This window comes from Pyrus communis, chromosome 16 (genome assembly GCF_963583255.1).
Source record: "Pyrus communis chromosome 16, drPyrComm1.1, whole genome shotgun sequence".
Classification (NCBI taxonomy): Eukaryota; Viridiplantae; Streptophyta; class Magnoliopsida; order Rosales; family Rosaceae; genus Pyrus; species Pyrus communis.
The window spans coordinates 7688127-7714018 of record NC_084818.1 but is presented as its reverse complement, the minus strand read 5'-3'; the positions used below and the strand labels follow the sequence as shown (position 1 = coordinate 7714018).

Below are 25892 nucleotides of genomic sequence, written 5' to 3'. Positions count from 1 at the left end.
GTTCTGTGGGTTTTAGGGTTTGGGGAAAATTTTGAGCTGCATTACTATTTTAATGTTTTGGGAACATGTTGAAATTCTTTAATGGGATTTTTGTGGCTAAGACTCTTTAGGTAAATTCCTAGCTATTTACTGGTTGGCATCCATATCTTATAAATATGTTGGCCAAGACATATGTTAGCTTATAATGCGTGTGAATATTTAATTAGCTGACAGGTTTGTTGGTTCAGTTCAACTACAATCCTGATGACACACCCTGATCGAAATCAAGGTGTGCTGGCCGTCACGCCTTGATTTCGGTCGGGGTGTGTTACCTGATGAAGTTAGTTTTACATCACAAACACATATATATTGAAGTTTAGACACCTTCGCAAATACCACCTTTTAGTTATTTTCATGGTCTGTTTAGTTGGTTTTCATACTCTAACCCCTACTTTTGTAAACTAGATTGTGCATTTCCAGTTGTTAAGCATGAATATGATGGTGTTACCTAAACATGTAGATATTGCATTGCTTTTGTGTCATGCAGTATTAACATTCTATCTCGCCTCTTAGATAATAATAGAATGACATTACATAAACTTTTAGTTAGTTTTCATGAGACAATTTCAATTTCTTTGCTTTGTTTGAAAATTGGTGTGTTTATCTTCTGGACACTTGATCAATTTAGCTTGCAGTTTAACTATTGCAGTTTTTATGTATTTTGGTTTTACCTGGATTCCATTTCTAGAATGAGCATGTGTTTCTCATTGTATCTAGAAGTTATTTTGGTTGAAGTAGCACGCTTAACATTTGTGCTCTGGAGTTGCATAATTTTCCTTATTGTCTTTTTTGGATCGAAAAATTTTAGATGAGAAATACTGGATGATATATGTTTCGTCAGTATGATATTTGCATTACTATCTCAGATAAAGTATATAAGTAACCTGCTAAATTCTACAGATAATACTTGCAGAACCTGCAACTAATGCCTATATTATATTACTAATTGGTGTAGCTTTGCTACAATCCCTGTTTCAACAGTGTGTGTTTACTGCTAATAGAATTTCGCTATTGTCTTTGAGCTATTATTTTCATTGTTGTTCTGTGAGTTAGCGCTAATCGATTTGCTTTGTTTCCGATTTTCCGAAAGTTGGATCGATCGCCGGAGCACTTGGCCCTTTGACTTTTGAGGTATATTAATTAACACTGGTTTCATAACAGTTCTTACATTTTTTTTTTTTTTTCACATTAGGATTAGATTTAGCTATCTAATTATAGCGTCCTTTTCATATATATATATATATATGACCACAATAACAGTAGAATTTGAATATATATGACCGCAATAACAGTACAATGTGTGATTGTTACGTCTTAAGTTAGTGTGATGTAACAAATATTCATGCCATCAAACCTAAACTGAAACATAATAATAAAACGCAGTTGTTTGCAGTTAAACAAGAACAGCGTAAATAAACATGTTGTGAGACGACCGATTCCAAAACATATTTTAACAGCTTTATCCAGGTGATAATTCATAACATTATCAAGTATAAAAGACTGGTCGTCAGTTAAACCCTTCTCAGATTTACCCTTTCTTTGTTGCACTTTTATGGATTTAATCCATTCCACCATCACAGTTTTTGTTACTTTTACAATTTCCCCATGCTTTCTGGAATGCGTTTTCAATCTTAATAATATCTGCTCTGTTGCTTCAAATTATCAGTGGTTTCAGTTATTCTCTTTCTATTCTTCTTGGAAAGCATGAATGAAATTTTATCACTGAGTTTCAGAGACAAACATATTAAACTTTTCAAATAGCCTTTAAATTTACCCTTTATATTTTTCCCTTTCTTTTTCTGACACATGTTCCCATGCTGACAAACATTGTATAATAATCTGTATGATGCCATAATATGGTGGATTACCTTAGCTGCTAACGTTCCGTCACTGCCTTGCTTTATGCATGATCAAACTAATTTACTTTTGAATACATGCTTTTTTAGATCTTCTTAGTTTTGTTACAATGTTGTTACTGTGATCTCTACTGGTTCTTTAAATGGTTTGGTTTTTCAATCAGTTAACACTTTTTTTAAATTGAAACAACATTTTAGTTCTAAGCATAATCATCTGATTAGTCTCCCCCTTAGCATAATTTCTCAAAACCATTTTCTTTGTGCCATTTGTAGAAAGATGGGTCTCTTTCAGATAAAATTTACAACATTTGGTTTAGGAATTGCAGAGAGAAATAAAGAATCTCCGACCAAATTGTGCAAGAATTTAGCCGGGATTTGAGGGTTTTAGTTCAGGGTTTGTTTTTTGCGATTTACACATACAGAGAGATAGAACAAAGGTGAGCGAGAGAAGGGAGGATTTTATGCAAGGGTTAAAGCGAAGGGGTAAGGAACGGGTATGGGTAAGGAAAGGGTAAGGTCGCATAATCAATTTGACTGCACGTGTAATTCATAAATTGATATTGTCTAAATGAGTTTTAGCAAGTATATATACTTAATGACTAAGTGTTTCTAAATATTAAACTAACGGAATTTGGATGCCATCGTTTCTATTTATGATACATATAACTAAATGCATCAGTTTTGATTCGAGTATCATGTAGAGAATTTCTTGCTAATTGAACATGTTTGGTTTTGAGTTTCTGGATATAAAATTTACTATAAAAGGCTCTGTCTCTTTGAAATTTTGACCATTATTTTTCTGATCAAAATAGAGAACTTTGATTGTTCTATTATACATGACCTATATTTTTCACGTTGTTGAATTATTTATACTATTAAGGATGATTAATATGGTATGTTTTATTGTTTGTCCCATTTGTATGTAAATTCAGCGAATTGGGATGCATTTAAACTTAAAGTATTATATATATGGGTGATTTTGTTCTTTTTCGTTTCTTTCGTATGCACGCTTACATGAAAAACATTATGGTCGCGTTTCTTAAACTATGATTTATATTTTTTGCTATAGTGCGAAAGATATCCACTCTCAAAAAAAGTGAACAATGCAATCTCCGTAATCGACTGCTGCAGGCGGTTCTACATGTTTTTGGCTATCAACATTTTTGCTTCAACAACTGCCTGTTTTTTGCTTTGCACATTCGTGCTTGGAAACTTAGATGCTAGAATAAGAACAAAACAGTTTTTATGTTTTTTGTCAACTACAACATGTAGCTAACCGAGAAGATATATATTTTATCACCTTGACTACAAGGGCAACATTTCTGTAAACTATATGCTACTTCTATTTCTTCTATTAATTAGGGAACCAAAATGTTCCGTTTCGTCCTGTTAATTGTACAATACAGTTCAAGATGATGCATTCAAGTTGATGCTGCGGGCATTTTTTCTATTGGAACCTATTCCTAGCCACTATTGCTGCAAATGCTCAACCAAATAATGCACCAAAAAAGGAGAGAGAGAGAGAGAGAGAAAGAGAGAGAGAGAGAGAGGAGGAAGCAACAAGTCCTATGATCCAACACCATCAACTTGTTCAGCTGCCTTTCCCAAATGAAAAATTAGATGAAATAATCTCAATTTCATGCTGAGACCGAGTACGACGCGGCGCGCGAGCCAGTTCTGCTGAGCCAGGCTCTTGATCCAGATCCCCAATGTCGGTGATTTGCATAATCCCATCCCCATCGCAAGGTCCAACATTGTTGTTTGGTGAATGTGAGGACCCTTCAGTGCCCCAGTGATCCATTTCAAGGTTTGATCCCCTCGGAGGTGTGATAAATCCATCGTCATTGCTGCGGTAGTTGTGGCTGTGCAGCAGATGAATTGGGGACATGCCTTGCGTGGGAGTTGGTGGCATGGTTGAAAATGGGGTGGTTGACGGTGAATGGTGGCTGTGTTTCGCGTTCTTTTTGGCTTTGTGGCGCCAATTTTTCACAGCTGCTGCCACTTCCTCATTGAAGACGGTAGGTTTCATGGTCGAACCCATCTGTTTGATCAAACAAAACAAAGTAAATCGACATTAAATCAAGGCTTCATTACTCTAGTTCCCCCTGAAAAATCAAACCGAAGCGAGATCATTTTTACCTGTGTTACTAGAGCATAGAGAGGCAGAGTCACATAACTGCATAAAACTTGTACCATGACCCTGTGGAGATCAACAATTTAGCATTGTGTGCATTAGCAAAACACTTGTGCTCGTTGAATAAGTTTGTCACGCCCCAAAACACCGAACACACGTGACGGTGTCACGTACATCCAGATTAACATGGTACGAGCTGCAGTCACATGCTCAGGATTTTGGGGCCGAGACATAAGTAATGATTAGTGTGTAAATTAAGCTCGCTGCTCACCCGATTGAGAGCCTGATGACAATGTCTTCAGTGCGCTGGTGGAAGCAAGATTTTATCCCAAACTCATACTGAAGGAGGAAAAAAAAAAAAAAAAAACAAATGATAGGATATGAGTGACGAGGGGGTTTTTCCTCCAATTGAGCTCGTGAAGTGTTTTTGTATAAAACTTGTAGCTGCCGGAGTGTTCTTTCTAATATTCTAAAAAATGGATCTTTAACTAAAATGATAATTAGATAGGAAATGTGCTTACTGTACTCCATGCAAAGAAGGCCAGTTGAAATGCATTCTGCAATGAAGAGGGAAAGACCACAGAAAAGAAGCATGTGAGCATATAATATCAGTGAATTGAAGTTATAATACACATGAAATTTCGATGTGTTTTGATGTACCTGAAAGAGAACAAAGTGGATGAGAAAGAGCATGAAACGGGGGCTTCCGAACCAGAAGAGGTGATCGCCGGGTTGAACAAGAGGTGCACCCTTCACCACATCCCCTCTCTCCTGAATCCTCAGCCCCATCTTTGTTATAATCACTAGCAATTTGGTTCCAACCAGTACGACTATCTGCAATGTTTACAATTACCATAAGGATCTTCTGTTTTGCTCACGATCTTAAGGCCTCGCTCGGTGTCTAGGCTAGGATTAGATTGGATAACGCACTAACCACCAGAAGAGGCCTAAATATATCTAGCATGCATGAAACTTGGATGATGCATTTTGGGTGGAACTTACAATTAAAGAGATGATTGGTAGCCAAAGATAAGAATGCCATCCTGTCCAAAGAGGAAAACATTTCTTCGTCAGTAAATTAAGGTTCATCGCATTTTCGGAATCAATTATGAAAGAATATCTCACTTACCGTATGTGTTGGACAGCATGAACAACACTGTAGAGAACCATATAACTGGACTGCATTAATCAATGAAAGTAAAAGTTAATTTCGTAGGACAATATTTAACCAAACAACGTAATGAGTTTAATTAGATACCTAAGTAAAGAACACCAACCTGATCTCCACAATAACTTTGAAATCCTCTTCAAGTGATCTGATTATGTACTTCCGAAAATCAAACGTTGACTCGCTTCCTGGTGCCAAATGTGCCTGAAATCACAAAGCATATATAGAAATTGAGTCCCTTTACAACCGGCATCGATCTCTGATGCAAAAAACTTGGGCAAATGATGCACTCACCGTGATAAATCCATGCCTCAAAGTTAAGTAATCAACCTTAGTAACTGAGTGGAAAAATTGCCTGAAGAAAGAGGCCTGAGGAAGAAAAAGGAGAAACAATTAGAACTCCTTAAATCATTCCCAATCCAATGTCCTGCTGCCCTAATATTCCAGGCATTATTTGAATTTCATGGTACTAGTTCATTGACAAGTGACATGCTACTTACAATCCAAATGGAGACTAGTGACTTGCTCCAGAAGTTCAAATGTCTTTGCCCAAATGATGTATCCCTTGTAAACCTAAACCTTTCTGGATCTGCAGTGGAAATAATTGGGTAAAAGAAAATAATAGTGAATAGAAGAATTTTAGAAAAATGAGCATCTCCAAGAAATGTTGTAAAACAACAAAACTCTATTTTAAGGAGCCAAACTCAAAAAATTCTTCTCCAAGATATGTTGTAAACGCGTTTATTATAGCAAAATGAACGGTCACTCTTTAAATTTAAAATGCAACTGTTCACTTGCTAAATATTAAAATTTAAGGGTGGACTCTTGAGCAAGGAGAAAAAAAAAAGACAGAGAAGGTTGCTCTAAAAAATAAGTGGGTTTGAGTTTAAATTGATAATAATAAAATATTCAAAGTTCGTTAACATAGAAAGTAATTAGAGAAGAAAAATTAAACTGAGTAGTTAAGCTTTTTTACGCAGTTTACTTGTAAGTTTAACAAAATTTAAAATTTTTGTTGAAGACACTATAAGAAAGTCGACCTCATCATTCTTTAAGAAAGGAAAACATGAACTGGAAAATTAATCTTTGGATACATAAACCATTCATAATTTGGGATAGGGCCCACGTAGCTTTGAAGTAAAAAAATGGGTTTGGTAAATTACAAACCATTTTGGTACTGGTATTCAATTGATCTTGTCTCGTTCTCCCAAACCTTCCATTTTCTCATCTGTAAATCCAAAACAACAATGAAAAGATGAGAGAGTGAGAGAGAGTGAGAGAGGGAGATTCCAAAACAGTAAAAATTTGCAAGTTTTACCTTGTATCTTCCAAATCCCAAGGTAAGAATGCAGTAGAGCACATGAAAAACTGCTAACACAAAGATAAACATATGCAGTTGGTGAATCCCATATGCAGACACAAGGGCTACTTTTCCCTGCAAAAAAAGTTCACTGTCAATTATACCCAACTCACATACACAAGGGAAAAAGATGATAATAACTAACTATCCCTCGCTTAGTTTTTACCTTCTCTGTGCAGTAATCATTTCCTTTTACTGCTAATCTGCGCCTGTGATTGAAGAACTCAAGAAGTTTCCTACCATTACTTCCAGATTTTGATGACTTATTATATTTGCAGGGATGCCAAGTGGCTCCAACACTTTGTGATATGCACATATCAGAGATTGTTCCTTGCAGCACAGTTAGGAGCAAGGATAAAAATCCCAGCAGCATAAGCTCTTCAAAGAATTCAAAGACAACAAAGAAAATGGTTAGGCTAGGAACAAACACAACATTTTATAATCCCCAAAAAATAAAAAGGGAAATAAATGACCAAGTTAGATGGTTATATACCAGATTTAATCTTCTCAAGCGCTTCAACTAGAGCTCTCTTGTGTTTCCTTGCTAGCCACTGAAAGTGATGTAAGAACAACAATCTCAGTTGCAAATTAGTCCCAGTTCGGAACATTGTGAAGTGACTTGAGAGGTGTAGTTTAAGTGGAAGCAGGAAACGGCGAAAGTGAAATTCTACTATTTTTAAACGTTAGTTTACTTGTTCCGTGATTCAAAGGCAGGGGATCGCCCTTGCTACATGGGATTTGGTTGCATTTGCATGCATGATCTGTATATTTGAGATCATCCAGAGATAATCGTAATTAGTTAGTTAATTAATTAAGAATATGGATTAATTACCTTTCCTATGAGGTGGATCATACGTTCAATGACGATCGAAACTGTAAGCAACACAAAACAGACCACAGCAACAGCCCATGTCGGTGTTTCCTCCAGGGAACGCTCTAGTTCAGCCATTACAACTTAATTCCACTGACAAAAGCTCGCTACCAAGAACTGCTTTTTTGAAACTAATATTAGTAAAAATATAAAAATAATGAGTTCGTCTTTGTTATTTATAAGGGAAATTTGTCTGCAGAAGAGCCTTGGGCAAGGACAAAAAGTTCAAGACTTATTCCAAGATTTATTCAAAGACTTTGATTGTAGCATTAGGCAGTCTCTATCATTGTAGAACTTGTCCAAACAACATAAATATAAATCAGCAAACTTTAACTTGGGGATACTTGGCATGCAAATTGGAGTTATATTTGCCGACAGAATGGACTTGGTACAAATTATGATTTATTTGACATAGCACGTCTTTGACTAATACGACTTATTTTGTATCAATAAAAATGGTTACGTATGTTTTGTTATGAGTATATCATCTATCAATATTATCAACAACTTATTAACGATATATTGACAATATGACATTTTTCAGAAAATTTGTAATTTTAAATGAATAATAAGTCCATATTTTAGAATTAAAAATTGATCAAATCCCAAATATGCTGGTCAAAATGGCTATTGAATGTTCATCATATATTTTATTGTACTTTTCAAATGCGCGGGTCAATCACAAAGAAGATGGATATGTGGTGGGAGAGAGCTTAAGATTATTCCTCGTACCAACTAATTAATAATGTTTAGAAAGTCAAAAAAGTAAGAAGAAGACTGAAACTTGATAGACTGACTATTAGCCAAAGAAAATTCAAGGGGACATATAAGAAAAACTCATTCCACGCGATCTTTGTGACCATGCAAGTGGTTCATGGTATTTGGTACTTCGAGTCTTCTTTTTTCTAGCTTTTATAAGAAAATGGTGACTCTCAATTCAATTTTAATTAGACTTCTTTCACTATTGAATTAAGATTGAACAGTGGATTGTTAACAGTTTTTGTTTTTTAACAATGATTTCTGGAAGAACATGACTAATGTTATTTCAGACAAAATTAATGTTGAGGACCAAAAGGGTACCTAGATTGCAGTCAATTGGACTGCAGAAAAAAAAAATAGAGAACTGTAGAGATTTAAGTGTGGTTCTCATTGTAGCAAGCCGAGCGATATGGATCTTAATTGGTTTAATAATCTAATGTACTCAGAATGGGGAAAATGTAAAGAGGCATGGGCCATTTGGTGTGACTGCTCATAATTAATTTTTGAAGAAAATATATGAATATCATGCCCAGAACCTTCGATGTCCTTGAATTTGGCCGTTGGGGTTTGTGGTTGGCTTTGAAGAAAACTAACTTTATGCATGTCGATCAATGTTAAACATATGCATGTATACAAGAAAACCCTAGCAGTAATGCATGGCATGGACCACTAGAGGTGAGCACGGTCCGGTTCGGCCCGGTTCCACCCTCAAAATGAAACCGAAATCGAAAAATTTCAACAGTTCGGTTCGGTGCAGTTTCACTTAAATTTATTACTAAAATCATGTGGTTTTGTTCATGACGGTTCCAGTTTGGTTCATGCCGGTTTACAGTTCTAACCAAAATTATATATATGTTTTTTCTAATTTTCTAGAGTTTCCACTACTAGATCTACAAGATTTGTGACCAGAGGATAGAAAGTGTGCATATAAATATAAATCAAAAGATAGAAAGACTCGTATCAAGACCAAAGTGTAGATCTTAAACTAAAACTAAAATGTACATAATGCATAATATACTAGAAAAGAATGGAGAAAAATAATGTAATGGGAGAAGAAAAGTGATAAAACAACAAAGGAGGGGAAGAGAAGTGAAGAAAAATATTGGGCTTATGCACATGGTCTTCTTGGAAAAATGTCTTATTTATATAAAAATAATAATAAAATAATAATTTATATTAAAAACGGTTCGGTCCGGTTCCTCCGGTTCTTAATATTTCCAAACCGGAACTAAAACCGTTTGAAACGGTTCGATTCGGTTTTTGTTCCAGTTTTGACTTTTCTGGTCAACGCAATTTTTTACGTTTTTTTTTTTTTTGTCAAGGTTCGATGCGATTTTCCGGTTTAGCGGTTTTTATGCCCACTCCTATGGACCACCACCTCCTAATGGTTCACACTTATCAGCATACTTATCAGCAAACCTATCACATATGTTATTGCATGAAAATATAAAAATTCCATGGTTGAGTTAACAATTGAGAAGCTATCTATTTGGGAATTCTTGTCCAATATAATTTATATGGATGTTATCTTATCTGGACGTTAATGTCTAGTTTTCATCTTAATCGTCAAAGTTTTGATATTTTTCCTTTTGTTCGGCCAATTAGCATTCATTTCCTGCATACATTTTAGAGCTTAACTCTCGGGTTTTAGGTTTTATTTTTCATCATTTCAACCCTGGAGCTTGTTGAAATAGCAATCCCAGATTCCATTGTTGTAACAATCGGTTACCTAGACCCAACCCATGTCCCTAGTTTCTTCTATATTCTTTTGCAAACTTGTCGCTCCAACATTGAGCTTATGCTCAATAAGCAAGTTGTCCAAGTTGCATATACCTCAACCCGCTTTAGTAGTTTTATGGTTTTTTTTTTTTTTTTTATTTGAAAACTTAGTAGTTTTATGTTTCTGTATAATATAAAAATACTACACCACCATCAAACGGCAGTGAGGAAGGAAAATAAAGGAAATGATATACATTAGCAATGGCATGATATTTTACAAAATAAAGTAGGGAAAGAAAGGCAGAGATAAGAAAAGAGTAAAATCCATCTTTTTACAACAAAAAAAAAAAACAAAAACAAAAAAAAAGCTAAATTAAAAAAGTCTGTACAAAAACAAAAGAAAATTTGATCAGAGCTCTCCAATTTCGAATGCACTGGAAAAACAACTGAATTGTCCCATCTTTAAGCACACCTAACAATAAGATTTACAATAACCAGTAGAAGATAAGAGTTTCTTTCAATTAATAAAGCTGCTCTCTTCTGTGATGCCAGTTTCTCCACCTGCAAAAGAAAATAAGTAAATTACCAAAAAGCATTGCTTAGCAAGTTAGATCGAAAAAGAGGTAGGATTTGGATCCTCTCCTAAGCTAATGGAGACGATCCTCCTGACCAATCATCATGGACCATTAGATTTTTATTCAACGGCTACAATCATTATAATTTTAAAAGGACCTTCTGTTTGTAGCCGTTGGATAAAAATTCAACGACCCACGATGATTGGTCATGAAGAACCTCTCCATTAGCTCAGGAGAGGATCCAAATCTGAAAGCCTTAAGTGGGTCTGCATATTTAAAGCTAGAAGGGATCCGGAGAGAATCCTCTTCCATCGTGAATCCAAAGAGAATCCCTTTTCATTTTGCAAACACTTACCAAACTCTTACCATGTTTCAGTTACCAAAAACAAAAAAAAACATAAAACAAACAAAAAAAAAAAAAAAAAAAGAAAGCCTCTTACCATGTTTCAGGATTTCACATCTTTTTTACGGTTATTTTTTTGTTTTTATTAGCAACTAAATTTCCTTTTGGAAAATTTTGATTTTTGCATAATTTTCACATTAATATTTGTAATCTTCAAAAGCATAAAGAAATGCCCAATTGTTATGAGTTTGGTGGTAGAGTATTATTAACTCAAGGGTTATGATTTCTTGCCAATATTTAGTTGCCTAACTTAATTTAAATCGCATACTCAAACAAAATTAGCATCATCCCTAATTCAAACTCAGGCAAAGCACATAAATTATGTTCACTTAACTCTAAACTCACCAATGGGACTAAACTCACCAATGGTAGTCCCATCGGGGGCGGATTTTACTCATCCTGTTATGACCATATGGATAATCCGTTTCAGCTCGTTCTGCGTTGCGGAAAGCACAGCAACCAATTGAATATACTCCAATGAGAACAACCACCACGACAATGGTGAGGACAGAGATCTTGTGCCAGTCCCTCTTGATATCTTCAAGAACTCCAGCTTTGCATGAATCACACTCATAGCATAACAAATTGGGCGCATTGTTCCAACGGTAGCAATCTTGGTCTTGAGTCACTGTGGTTGCCATGTCGTAATTACATGAAGTTGGAGGCTTGCAACAACCAGACTGCACAGATGCACCAAAAATATAATTTAAATACTACAAGCTGTAAAAAGACCCAAAACTATTTAACTACCACAAGCTTTAGATCGAAAGAGCTAAGTCTTTACTTTCGAAACTTTTCTATCATCAAAAAGAAAGCTAATTCTATACTTTTTCATTCTTTTTCTAAGAAAACCTATCTTAAACATGAGAAACATATTTCATTAACTTCAAATCTTTATACCAAAAAAAAAAAAAAAACTATATGATTTCATATTTTTATATATCTAATTATTCTTCAACCATAAATCCTACCTAAATCAGTGTCACTAATTAATTTTGAATATAAATAAACTATTACTATGAACAAAGGAAACAAGCATTAATAATTTTATTGCTACTGTGAAACAAATAAATAAATAATAAAACATGAACCAAATTTGAAGAAAACAATCTTGCAATTGATGTTAATTATAAATAGGAGGGTATGGAAAAACACAATCCCACACATATAAGAACAAAGAATTTAAATAGCTAGCAATTGTAGATTACTATTTAAACAAATACATACATATATATGTGTATGTATATATGTATGTATGTATGTATGTACGTACGTACTTATATTACCTGTATTGGAGACAAGTCCCTTTGAAGATAATCGGTAGGTGTCCAAGCAACAATCTTAGCACAAGTTTTAGACCCCATGATGCAACTCCTAATCTTACTCCAATAATTAGGATCCTTAATCCTATTCCTCAACCATGGTGAGTAATCCTCAAGGTGGTATTCCTTATAAACCCTACCAGGCACCTCCACTCCAGCACCTTTGCTTGTAACCGCAAACCCAAACACTGTCAAACCGATTAGGGTTGCAATCAGCAGCAGCATCACCGCCAAGTACACCCAGAGTGCCCATACCACATGGAAGCAGGCACCAATGAACCCAGCTAGGGATACCACGAGCACCACAAAACCTACCACCAAAAGTGGAGTTTGGAGGAAAGTTTCACATGTGGTGCTGCTCCTTGACATCCATAGACCTGCAGCGATTATCGGAATTGATGCTAAGAGAGTGACGAGGTTCAAGAACCCTATCACTGTGTTACTGAGCCTGTACATCTCTCTCTCTCTCTCTCTCTCTTCACAATCTTTTTGTGTGTTCTTCTCGTGTGTTTGTGTAGTAGTACTCTTAGTCTTAGTTTCTTTCACTTTAAATGGGTGGAAATGGCATTGCTTTACTTTGTGTTTGGTGCAGAAAAAAGCTTCAAGAATTCAAAATGCTTATCCCAATTGCTCTTGCTTTCCATAAATATTTATGTATTCATAAACTTTAATTCAAGTAGTGTACATTATATAACTAAATTATTGATACTTGATTAGTCATTGACTAAAGTGTCCTTCTACTGTTCGGTCTAACATGGGCACACTGTTATTTTATCACGTGTTAATGAATAACATCAGTGCTTAGAGAATTTATACAATTATTATTGACATATGACATCACAGTACGATATACCCGTGTTATTGAAATTGCTCTCCTATGATAGGCTTCTGGGAAACTCATAGCTGAAGAGTCGAGGAGGAATCAGTTCATTATACATTGTCCTAAGGCAAGAAAGGAATATATAATAGCTCGACATGCATTTGGGTAATTACAGAATGTTGTGCAGGAAAGGAGTGAGTTGCTTTTGCTTTTGTGTGGTGCATGGATGGACCCATTTTAAGCTTCTTTTAAAAAGCATGATCGATCACATTGATCTCAAGCAGGATTAGGACATGACTTTGGCACCAAGGAATGGAAATATCAGAATATATATTAATTAATTAGAATAGAAAGGAAGGGCATTGCGGCTCCAATTGACACCAGTTTTCTTAATGGAAAAGTTTCCCAATTAACTAAGGGGTATAGTCAAACTAGGATTTGAGAGGATTTTAAAAGATTTTAAAATCCTAGTGTAGTCAATTAAAAGATTTTAAAGGATTTTAGAATCCATTCAAATCTAGGTGTAGTCAATTAAAGGATTTTAGAATCCTTTAAAATCTAGGTGTAGTCAATTAAAATATTTTAAAGGATTTTAAAATCCATCCAAATCTAAGCGTATTCAAAAAATTAAGATTTTAGAGGATTTCAATAAGTTGTGGATTTTGTGGGATTTGAGAGACAAAAGTATATATAACCAATACTAAAAAGAATTCAACCTCACCCCCTAGGATTTCAAACCCTTCCACCACAATCCACCACAATCCATTCAAATTCTTTAAAAATCCATATGAATTTTGTAGGAGTCTTTAATCCTCTTAAATCCTATCAAATCTAACACTTTTTAAATCCTTTAAAATCTTAATTTAACTACACCCCCTAAAGTTTCTAATAATCTTTAATTAATTTGGCACTTCAATGATATAATAATGGTGATCCACTTTGGCATGAAGTTTCTAATCCTCAAGTACGTCATGAATAGAATTATAATAACGATATTTTTTATTACAAGTCATATTATAATTATAAGCGACAATAAGTAAAGAATAAAGTGTTTAAATTCAGAACACAACAGATTGAATAGGATGCCACTAGCGGAATTCATCGCCTGCAATAATGATGTTTTATAATGCATGTAGCACCACCAAACATTTTAACTCTGTACACTTTAAGGATATGATTTTACGTACATGTATAGATTTTCTAGATCAAAGTCACATCCATATGAAACAATAATTGTATTCTTAGTTGATTTCTCTTCCATTTTGCACCCACCAACCAAACCTATATAGAAAGAGAAACAATTCTTTTTCTCCATTATGAACTTGTATCACCACCATTAACCACAAATGTACATAACACCGCCTGACCTCCCTGGATCCCCGATGATGTTTTATATGATACGGGTATATTGCTACGGTAAATCTTGCTTGAACTACTTAAATGGTAGTCTTTACGTTTTCCCTTTATCTAGTAGTATGCCGTTCCATGTCATTAATACAAGAACATATGTTAGTTTTTTTGTCCAGATTTCCTTGTATTATTGACATGAAACGTAACTGTAATTGTATACTCAAGTCATACAAGTTGATCTCACCACAAAGCCTTAGGGGAGCACAGAGGCCCACCTTGAGTCACAAAAACACAAGGCCTTGATGTGGGCTCCAGTTATCTAGCCATTGGTAATGAGCCATAGTTATATAACCCGATTCTTGGAGAAAGCCATTTGCTGGCTGGCCCACCCATGATCCGTATGAACTTTATGTGGCGTTACTATTTTTTACACGATATTTTATACACGTTTTTTTTTTAGGTCAATTTCGTAATGTATTATAACGATCCAAACAAGTTTATCTTTTAGAACATTATTAATAGATTATTCTTTCAAAAATTAGATAAATCCAAAATTATTAAGACATTCATTTATAATGAAAGAAATAGACGAATAACATTCTACAAAGAAATCCTAAACTCTTAATCAACATTCATATGGTTTCAAACTACTTTTGACATACATGATCTTTAAGAGAAGACCCAAAATATAAACGCCTATTGTTAAAATACATCAAGAAGAGACCCCACATTTTTTGTGTGTAAAAAATTGTGTAAAAATAGTAGTGCCACATATATGTCCCCAATAATATTTTATATATCACTAACTAAATAGTATACAAATGTATTAATTTCTGCTGCATTAACTTGGAGATGATTTTCTCATATAACTTTTAGCTTCTCACACACCTCACCTCACTTAGCAATTAAAAGAATCATGCTCAGATTTTCAATCTAAGATTTTATTGAAAATTTGGAATGCATATATATTGTGAAATGGAAAGAGATCCTCTCTAGATCTCTTCCACCAAATTGCATGGATCAAGTAACCGGGTCCTTAAAATTTGATCCAATGGTTAAAATTATTATAACTTTTAAAATGAGTCTTTGTTTTTAGCCGTCTAATCAAATTTTAAAGACCGGAATCACTTGATCCATGAGCTTTGATGAAAGAGCTTCGGAGATGATCTCTTTCATTGTGAAATGATTTGGTAGGTCCATAGTACAAAGTAAACTTAATTTTCCGAGGGGACAAACAGGCTGCCATAAATGTTCATGAGATCTTCATTGTATTAAATAAATCCCAAGTTTTGAGAGACGAATACAAGTGTTGACTTTCCTCTCTCTTTTGACTTGTATAACATGGCCACAGCGGATTTAACTCATCTAAACCCTCCAAATTATAATCCACTATTTCTTGGATCCCAAGAAATCAAGCATCTACCCCGCCTTTAACACTGGGCATTGCTTAATCCATATATTTATGTATAGAACAACTCCAATGTTTACTCCTTAACTGTTCGTACTTCTCGATAAACGAGCTATAAAATGGCGCTGCTCGCGGCAAGAATGGAGGGGCACTCGAGAGGAATGCTTCTCTTATTTGTGTTTTCTAGGTGCCTGTGTATGAACAATTGCTGCAATTCCAGATGTTTGTGTGCTTATTCATCAAGAATATGTGAATAAGATTGAATGGATCTAACTTGGCATTGCCTTGCTCGCCAAGAATGATCGGAAAAGGATGACAGCTAGGCGGGGTCGGTGGAGGGGAACCTCGTGCCCAGCTCCGGTCACGGTGACAAATGTCAGCCCCTTGTATACTTGGCTCCAGCCACCAACCTATATAAACAAGAGAACGAGAGCTTTTGAGAAGATGAAATATTAGGTTTCCTAATACAAAATCAGCGACCAACCGAAGATTACCAAATTTTCAAGGTTAACATGCTAATTTACCGATCCTTGTGTAACAGTAGAAGCCAACACCACGCGTTTGATAATTTAATTAACACAAAAAGTACAGAGGGGGCCAGAAAACTGAACACCCGAAACCCGCTTAGGGATATATAGATGCTATTGACCCATGCAGAGAAAGCTAATGTTAACTTTTGAAGTTTGTGTATTTTTATATATTGTTGTATCTAGGAACCGAAACATAATACAAATATATAGAGAAGTTTGAGTGAGTTGCAAACAACACTCAACACTTAAGACTCTAACCTAGAACAACCTTCAATCAAGCTGGAAGTCTCGGCATAGGAAGAATAATTAACCTCCTTGAATTAAGGAGTTGCCAATCCAGCTGCCAACAAGACAAGACTCTTATACAATTAGGTAAAGCACTTACTTTAGGTAAAGCACTTACTAGGGTTGACACAAACCCTATTACACAGATAATATACAATATACCTAGAGGACTTTCAATACTCCCCCTCAAGCTGGATCCAGGAGGTTGATGGATCCAAGCTTGCCGAGAAGCCGCTGAAACTGAGGTGATGCTAAAGGTTTAGTGAATAGGTCTGCGAGTTGATCGTAGCTCTTGACAAAATGAGTTTTGATGACCTGTGATTGTACCTATGCACGGACATAGTGACAATCAACTTCGATGTGCTTGGTTCTCTCGTGGAAGACAGGGTTGGACGCAATGTGCATTGCCGCTTGGTTGTCACAAAAAAGAGACATGGACTGAGTAGTAGAGACACCTAAGTCGCACAACAAACCTTTCAACCATATTAGTTCACAGGCAGTAGATGCCATGGCGCGATATTCAGCCTCAGTGCTGGATCGAGCAACTACAGCTTGTTTTTTACTTTTCCAGGTAACAAGATTGCCTCCCACAAATGTGCAATACCCCGTTGTAGACTTACGATCAATAGAGTTGCCAGCCCAATCAGCATCACAATAGCCTGTGATCTCAATGCTCTCATTCTTTTTCATGATGATGCCACGACCTATTGAACCTTTGAGATACCGAAGTAGTCTCTTGACAAGATTAAAATGCTCCATGGTGGGAGAGTGCATAAATTGGCTAGCAATGCTTACTGAATAGGCTATGTCAGGCCTTGTAATAGTCAAGTAGATCAGCTTACCCACAAGATGCTGATAATAGCTGATGTTGGGCAGTGGTTGCCCTTCCAAGCTAAGTTTGTGTTTCGTGTCTAGGGGTGTATTGACAGGTTTAGCATCACTCATGTTTGCTTCCTTGAGAAGGTCCAGAACATATTTCCGTTGGCTGAGAAAGAAACCCTTGGGAGAGGTAGCCATTTCGATGCCAAGAAAATATCTAAGTATGCCAAGATCTTTGATGGCAAAACGTTGTTGCAGTGAATGCTTGAGCTTAGTTATTTCATCCATGCTGTCTCCTGTGATGATTAAATCATCGGCATAGACAAGAACGACCAGTTTCCCAGCAGTGCCCGTGCGTACGAACAATGAAGAGTCTGCATTGCTTCTTTTAAAACCAACCGTTGTGAGGACTGAACTTAGCTTGGCATACCAAGCTCTTGGTGACTGTTTAAGACCATAAATTGATTTGTGTAATCTGCACACAAGATCAGGTTCATGACTTTGAGGATGGCCTGGGGGTAACCTCATGAAGACTTCTTCTTCAAGCTCACCATGTAAGAAGGCGTTCTTTACGTCCATTTGAAACATAGGCCATCCTTTGTTAAGAGCAACTGAAAGGAGTACTCTTACCGAGTTCATCTTTGCAACAGGGGCGAATGTTTCTTTGTAGTCCACATCAAATGTTTGAGTAAAACCACGATCCACTAATCTTGCCTTGTGTCTTTCTATGGATCCATCTGAGTTGAATTTAACCTTGTATATCCACCTGCAACCTACTGTCTTCTTTCCCTTAGGCAGTGTCTCAATGCTCCAGGTTTTGTGTTGATCAAGGGCATGCAGTTCATCTTGCATGGCTTGCTGCCAAACTGGTGATTGATTTGCTTCTTGGAATGACTGAGGCTCAACATGCTCAGATATAGTACTCAGGAAAGCAATGTGTTTAGGAGACATTTTGTGATAGGATACGTAGTGAGACAGTTGATGTCTTGGTTTGTAAGTGACAAAGTCTTGCAGTCTTGCTGGAGGATGTCTTTCACGAGTAGGATTGCGTCGAGGTGCAGTCGATTGCAACTCGTAGGATGATTCCTCAGGATCTATACTGTGGATTGATTCAGAATTGTTGGTATCATTACTTGAGGCTTGGTTGTCATTTTCAGTAGGGATATTTGTGTGATGAACAGGCCCCATTGCATCAGGTACTTCAGTGGCAAGGATTTCAGTTCTTGGTAATGGAAACAAATCCAAGTAATTCTCCCCCTCACTTGAACTATCCAGAGCTTGGCTGTAATAAGGGTTAGTTTCATGAAATCTGACATCCTTGGAAACAATTAACCTCTTAAGTTGTGGATTGTAACATTTGTATCCCTTTTGTGTGGATGAGTAACCAAGGAAAATGCATTTGGTTGCTCTCGGGTCAAGTTTGTCTCGATGCAAGGACTGAACATGGACAAAACAAATGCATCCAAAGACTTTAAGGTGTGACAGGTCTATTTTCCTGTTTTTTACAATTTCCATTGGTGATTTGAACCCCAAAACCCTGCTAGGTAACCTGTTGATCAGGTAAGTGGCTGCCATAACACTTTGAGACCAAAAACGTTTAGGTACATTCATTTGAAACATCAATGACCTAGTTTTTTCAAGAAGATCTCGATTTTTTCTCTCGGCAATACCATTTTGTTGAGGTGTGCCAACACAACTAGTTTGATGCATGATGCCATTGTTGCTCAAATATTGAGTCATGACTTGGGACATGTATTCGGTGCCATTATCAGACCTTAGAGTTTTGATTTGAGAGGAAAAATGATTTTTAACAAGACTATGAAAGTCTTTAAACACTTCCATCACTTCACTCTTTGATTTTAACAAATATAACCAAGTTGCTCTTGAATAGTCATCAACAAAGGTTATGAAATATTTGTAACCATCAAAAGACTCACTAGTTGGTCCCCATACATCCGAGTGTACAAGTTCAAAAAGATGAAAAACTCTAGACAAAGATGAACGAAGGGGTAGCTTTGTTGCCTTTGACATGTGGCAAGTTTCACAATGAATTTGTTCTTTATCTAAATCTGGAAACAAGGTGGACAAAACATGTTGAGATGGGTGTGCTAATCGCTGGTGCCACAAAAACTGGTCTTGAATGGAGACATGTACGGGTATAGACTTTGCTTGTAATCCACTGGGAGAGCTTTTCGAGATGTAATAGAGACCATCTAGGTAAAATCCCTCACCAATCTTCCTCTTGGTGACAAGGTCCTGAAAAATGACATTTTCTGGTGAAAAAATGGCTAAGCAGTTTAAGGAATTTGTGATTTTTCCTACTGAGAGAAGTTGGAATGGAAATGAAGGCACGTATAAGGCCATGGACTCTATTTGATCAGATATTAAGTGAATTTTTCCCTTGCCTACAATCCTAGCACCTTCACCATTAGCTACAGACACATGTGATGGTTTATGAAGTTTCTCGAATTTATGCAATTTTGACACTTGATTAGTCATGTGATCTGTGGCACCGGAATCTACAACCCAAAAATCATGCAACTCATTCATTTTAAGAGCAGTTTTGAAAGCATTCATGATACCTTTCATGCCTTGTTGAGGTAAGCGATCAGCATCAGCCAGGAAACCAGCAAACTTGCCAAGCAATGCCGAGGTACTTCCATCTTCATGTTCAGCAGCACGATCTTCCCTACCCTTCTTTTGATGGAGATAGGCTGCGAACTCATTTATAAGAGTAGCAGGATTTGCAGTGAACTGTTTGTATGGATCAGAACTGTTGAAAGATGAAGATGATGAGGTGTTGGCACGAGGATGTGCTCGACTTGTCTTCTGCGTGGTTTTGTCCTTCATGAAATCTGGCTTAAGTTCTGGATGGAGAATCCAGCACTTATCTATCACTTGCCCGATGTTGTTACAGTGTAGGCACTTTAGATGGGGGTTTTTTCCTTTGTATCTTTTTTCATTTGTCAGATACGCCCTAGCTTCAGTCACAATGGTTTTTGTACCATTGTTCATGACTTTTCTTCTTACTTCCTCACGTTGGATGGTTGCACAAATGCTAGTGAAGGATGGTAGCTCAGGATTCATGAGGATATGGCTTCTCAAATCCTCATAGTCTGAGCTCAGACTAGACAGCAATTGAAATATCTTATCTTCTTCAGTTCTTTTAAGAAGCACCGTGGGATCAGTGGTGTGAGGTCTATAGACATCCAGCTCATTCCACATGCTTCTTAGAGAGCCAAGATGTTGAACAAAGGTTTTACCTTCTTGTTGAACGCTGGAGATATCCTTCTTGAGTTGAAAAATGTGGGCAGAATTATTTTGATTACCATACATCTCCTTCACTGTTGTCCAGAGAGTGAGTGACGACTCGGAATAGCTGAAGATCTCAGCAATCTTCCTTTCCATGGAATTAAGCAGCCATGACATGACCAGCTGATCTTTGCAAAGCCACCCTCCATATTCAGGAGAAGTGACTCCAGGAGCAGGAAGGCTGCCATCGATGAAACCCAGTTTGGATCTTCCACCTAGTGCGAGACTAACCGCTCTTGCCCACGGTAAATAGTTGAACTCATTCAGTAACACTGAACTGAGTCGTTGATTTGGATTGATATCCATTTCAGAGATGTGAGTGGAAGGAGAAGCAATGGTGCTCTCTTCCTCCGAATGCTCATCAGCCATAGTTTTGCGGAAGAGAAATCACAGCGTAAGATATTCAAAGACAGGCTTCAGAGGGATGCCTGCTCTGATACCATGTTAACTTTTGAAGTTTGTGTATTTTTATATATTGTTGTATCTAGGAACCGAAACATAATACAAATATATAGAGAAGTTTGAGTGAGTTGCAAACAACACTCAACACTTAAGACTCTAACCTAGAACAACCTTCAATCAAGCTGGAAGTCTCGGCATAGGAAGAATAATTAACCTCCTTGAATTAAGGAGTTGCCAATCTAGCTGCCAACAAGACAAGACTCTTATACAATTAGGTAAAGCACTTACTTTAGGTAAAGCACTTACTAGGGTTGACACAAACCCTATTACACAGATAATATACAATATACCTAGAGGACTTTCAATAGCTAATCTCAGTTCCCCGAAGTAGGAGGACATGGTAAACCATCAAGCCAACACCATGTATTTAACATGAAGGTGCATATCCAGCAGATCCTAGGGTTCATACATTTGGGAACTCATCCAACAAATTGCCAGTGCCAAACAAGTAACAACAGAAGATTGCAATGTTTGTGCAGTGCCACAGATAACTGGTACCACATAAGTGAACACCTCAAAACTATCATCTTAACACATTATAGAAGATAGTTGATGACTATTTACGGTGATTACCACACCAACTTCCGTGTTTTGTACCAATGCTATGTCGTATGGATTACATAAATATACTGCAGAATTATTAAGATATATGGTAGGAAAAGGATATATCCAATCAACGAAAGATATGGTTGTTAGAAGCGCCTAGAGTCCGTGGCCCAAAGAAAACTTCGTCGATAATTTAAGTTTCAGAGCATCTATGGAGTAACGAGTTGCTGAAGCTACTCTAAAGAACACTTCGTCGATAGCACTAACCTTTCCGTTGTTGTTCCATGGGTACCAGTTGGTAATGGTTGGTAGCTTCAGAGCATCTATGGAGTAACGAGTTGCTGTCACAGGAACCACCGAATCAGTGTCTCCACTGGACAAAGAGTTCATTAATAGCCATGTCAGCTACAGGATGCACGGTAAAACCGAGAAACGAGGAAATGATGGAGGAAATCTGGGATTCTACCCAGAATACACATTGCAAAGTTAACCATTAGCAAGCATAAAACACAAACCCAAAAAAAAACTAAAATAATACTAATAGCTAGCCTCTTTAAACTTTAAACCCTGCGAGAACAGCAAGCATAATAACAGTGAGAAGTACCGGAATTTTGATTCATCAAATCATTATATTTGTTTATTCCAGCCTATAAATTTAAAGGAAATGTGCTTCTGGGAAAACTGATTTTCAGTGAGCAAAGTAAATTTTACAAGTTACCATCAAGTTTCCAAACATGCAACAAAACTTGTCCCTTGAATCATATAAATTCAGGGAACTGGGGATCAGGAGTTGGTAAAGTGGCCGGATTACCTGAATACCCATATCCTAAGACCAGCTGCTATGAGCTCCCTGTAAATAGGAAGAATGGACAATGGAGAATCGGCCCAGTAGTTTCCAACAATATCACTGTGGAAAGCACTTAATGTAAGATTTGCTATTAAAAAAATTGTGAGAAAACTGCTGAATATTGAGAAGAAAATACGTACCTGCATGTTTTCCATGGGTAAGAAACTCTAGTTACATTGGCATGGAGTGCCTTTTGAACGTCTGGACGGTTGAAATACACTTCAGAATACCTCTCGGTGCAGGGATCATATGCTCTGGACATCCATGGCTGAGTTTATACAGAGTAAGATTAACTAACAGATCTTCTGAATGATTTAAAGGAAAAGAGGCAATTGAGAAAATTCCAAGACTAAGAGGAGCATATTGATGATGCTAATGTGGTAATGAAACATAAGCAACCAAATTTCAACTACTTTTGCGATCACTGACAAAATTCAGAATCAGAACTTTCATCTTCATAGAATTTGGAGGTGTCGCAAACCGTTACCAAACTATCAAGTAAGTAGAAAATGGTGACTGTCGGGAAAAATCGACAGTAAGGGAGAGAATTTTTAAACCAGAACTTACATAGTGACCCCTCAAATTGCGCTTTAAGGATGCAGTGCTATTGCAAGGACGAGTATAAATACTGTATGGATCGATATTTCCCTGCTCCGTTTCTGCTATTTTAAGCGCCCTCATGCATTCCACTGATGGATGCTGAGAGGATCCAAGGTCACAGGTTACACGTAGCACCCGATAGGTAGAATCGGAAATTAAACCATGGCTCCACCAGTATTCAAACGTGCCAATAAAATCATGGTAATCATCAGTCACAGCATTTCCCACCTGGCAAGAAGAAATAAATCGAGAAGATAAATACACACATGTAAATAGGTTAGTTATCATAAAATTGGGCACTAAGCATATCTAATGCATGCAAACTAGCCTGGGCAAAGTTGTTATTTAGCCCCAAATGAAAAAAATAAAAAAATCAATTTCTAAGCGGACATATCCTAGGTTAAAATAGCCCAGGGCTCTTCAAGGGACCAATTTAGCCGCAGCTCTTGCCCAAGGCTCTTGAATGGTCAACTTGGGAAGAAATTGAGTAGCCAATGAAAGCTAGCCACCTAACACTTTTTAGCCCCTAGCCTCTCACACCATTAGAACAACAAAATTGTGAGAGGGCTAGATTTCATGAATAATGGCATTTTGAGAGGCCAAATAAAGCCTCTAGCACCTAGCCCCCTGCCTTTCCACTAGACTTGCTTTAACTCACATTTCAGATTCTGTAAGTTCTCTTAAATATAGGGGTATTGTAATTAGTAAGTGAATAAAATTAAATAAAATATAGGGGCAGAAGAATAGTTTCTTAAGTTTTCATAATAAAATAGAACAAAAATTAAAAACAAACAGAAATAAAATTAAGCTGTAGTTTAAAGTTTATTTCATTAGTTGCTCAAATTGATAGGGTGATCAACACGTAACTTTAAATGTTTACAAAAGTAGTAAAATAATAAATCAAGTACTATTTCGATTGTGAAAAAGGTAAAGAGTATCTTTTTATTAGTATTCTTCAAATAACATGTCAAAGCATTTACGTTGGTTGTACCAAGCACCCTCTCATTTAGGAAAGAGGCAGAATATATATGCACAGAATTGCAATTCAAAAGAATCCTGCATTCTTACCATGAATCCCTTGAAATTAATAATTGGGTTCTGCCTTCCGTTATTTCTCTCATAAATGATTTGAGACAACTGAGGAACATAATGGCCTGAAAATGAAATTTTAAAACAAACTCATCATCATCATCATCATCATATCAAGTACACGTAGAAATCGAGCAAAAATGAATTATAAGCACCTGCATAACTTTCTCCAGCAATGTAGAAATCTCTGTGCTTGTACTGTGGAAACCTTTCAAACCAATTGACTAGAAATGCATATGCATCTTCGGCTATAGATATAACACAACCAAATACCAAGAAGATTCAGAAATGTTCAAATGAATTGATTTACAAACAGAGAAACATGATTCACACAACTCAAGAATTTTCCAAGTTCTAGCCTTCCCGATTTCGAAACTATAGATCCAATAAGGTTACAAAACAAAACTAAAGTGAGCAACAACCTGTTCTCTGGTCTCCGGCTGTATACAAATCCGAGCTTGTATTCGTATATGAAAAACCGACACCGGCTGGAGATTCAAGGAATAGCAAATTTGCCACTGCCAAATATTTGTAAATCAATTAGAACAAACCAAACAAAAAATGACAACTTTGTATTTAATGTAGAGAATATGCATCTATACATACAATTGTTCCAAGCATAGGGATTCAAGTAAAGGGTCTTTCCATCAGGTCTAATATGAAAAGGTCCAATCTCTTCAGCTGCTCCATAAGCAACAGAAGAGCAACCAGGGCCACCATTGAGCCACAACACTAGAGGTCTAGACTCGGGTTGGCGATTTTCCGGTGATTCAGTCAACCAGTAAAACAATGCCCTACCGGCTTTCCTATTGACAGTCACATAACCGGAGTACTGAGCAAACCCCACATTTGGCTGTCCTGGCAACTGTGTGATTCTATCCCTCACTTGATCTTGATTAGAAGCAAAACAACCTCCCAAGAAAAGAAGCAAAATGCAGAGAAATGCAAATGGAGAGTGACCACCCATGATTTAATCAATTAAGCAAAGACAAATACAAGCAAACAAAGCATAAATTCAATCACTATAAGCAGACAGAATAGATCAAATACAAGAAATGCAAATGAAACCCAGAAGCACAAACCCCAAAACAATTATGGGTTTCCAGGGAATTTGTCAACAGCACACTAAACAATAAACCCAGATCCCAATGTTTATCTGGGTCTGCAAAGAATCACCTAAAAGACTTAAAAACAACAACTACAAGACTGAGAGAGACATAAAGTGTTTGGTATTTATAGAGACTTGGGGAGCTCTCAAGCAGAACGCCAATGCCAATGGTTGTGATTAGCTGTAATGATGTGTGTTGAAGCTCTGCAAGCCATGCAGTTATTTTATGGGTTCAAAAATTCAGACTTTGGAATTTCTTCTCTCTCTCTCTCTTTCTTTCCCATACGTTTGCTTCACTTAGACATTTTGACCAAACAGGTGGTGTGGGCACATGGGGTTTGCTCTGAATCTTGTTCTAGTCTGCAGGTAACATCTAAAAAGCGGAATCTAGACCCAAAAAAGCACAAGAGCTTTTCGAAGTGTATTAATTTAAGCCTGATAAGGAAGGCGGTGGTGGGTATGAGTGTGATTAATATCATTAAGTACGAGTGATAGCAATGGTGAAATAAG

At 36.7% G+C, this 25892-nt stretch overlaps 3 protein-coding genes across 5 annotated transcripts; all 3 read right to left on the bottom strand.

The window, feature by feature from the left end:
- Positions 1 to 2015: 2015 nt before the first annotated feature.
- Positions 2016 to 7550, bottom strand: LOC137720549 (MLO-like protein 6). Its single transcript, XM_068459633.1, has 15 exons — positions 7390 to 7550; positions 7051 to 7108; positions 6724 to 6935; positions 6516 to 6632; positions 6365 to 6425; positions 5698 to 5786; positions 5492 to 5566; positions 5307 to 5401; positions 5159 to 5208; positions 5032 to 5072; positions 4690 to 4863; positions 4551 to 4586; positions 4301 to 4368; positions 4035 to 4095; positions 2016 to 3936 (listed from the first exon to the last, which is right to left on the bottom strand). Exons 1-15 carry the CDS (start codon positions 7504 to 7506, stop codon positions 3487 to 3489), a joined length of 1704 nt encoding a protein of 567 aa, XP_068315734.1. The 5' UTR covers positions 7507 to 7550; the 3' UTR covers positions 2016 to 3486.
- A 2653-nt stretch (positions 7551 to 10203) lies between these two features.
- LOC137721447 (tetraspanin-6-like) lies at positions 10204 to 12810 on the bottom strand. Of its 3 annotated transcripts, none has more exons than XM_068460543.1 (3): positions 12171 to 12810; positions 11219 to 11564; positions 10204 to 10467 (listed from the first exon to the last, which is right to left on the bottom strand). In XM_068460543.1, the coding sequence occupies exons 1-2, from the start codon at positions 12660 to 12662 to the stop codon at positions 11244 to 11246; spliced, it is 813 nt and encodes a 270-aa protein (XP_068316644.1). In that variant the 5' UTR covers positions 12663 to 12810; the 3' UTR covers positions 10204 to 10467; positions 11219 to 11243. The 3 variants fall into 3 exon arrangements, with proteins under 3 accessions (XP_068316644.1, XP_068316645.1, XP_068316643.1); XM_068460544.1 differs by having other exon boundaries at positions 11230 to 11564; XM_068460542.1 differs by having other exon boundaries at positions 11248 to 11564.
- A 2820-nt stretch (positions 12811 to 15630) lies between these two features.
- LOC137720764 (serine carboxypeptidase-like 27) lies at positions 15631 to 25892 on the bottom strand. Its single transcript, XM_068459879.1, has 9 exons — positions 24881 to 25892; positions 24697 to 24792; positions 24430 to 24522; positions 24254 to 24339; positions 23153 to 23413; positions 22726 to 22853; positions 22550 to 22645; positions 22006 to 22111; positions 15631 to 16194 (listed from the first exon to the last, which is right to left on the bottom strand). Exons 1-9 carry the CDS (start codon positions 25239 to 25241, stop codon positions 16054 to 16056), a joined length of 1368 nt encoding a protein of 455 aa, XP_068315980.1. The 5' UTR covers positions 25242 to 25892; the 3' UTR covers positions 15631 to 16053.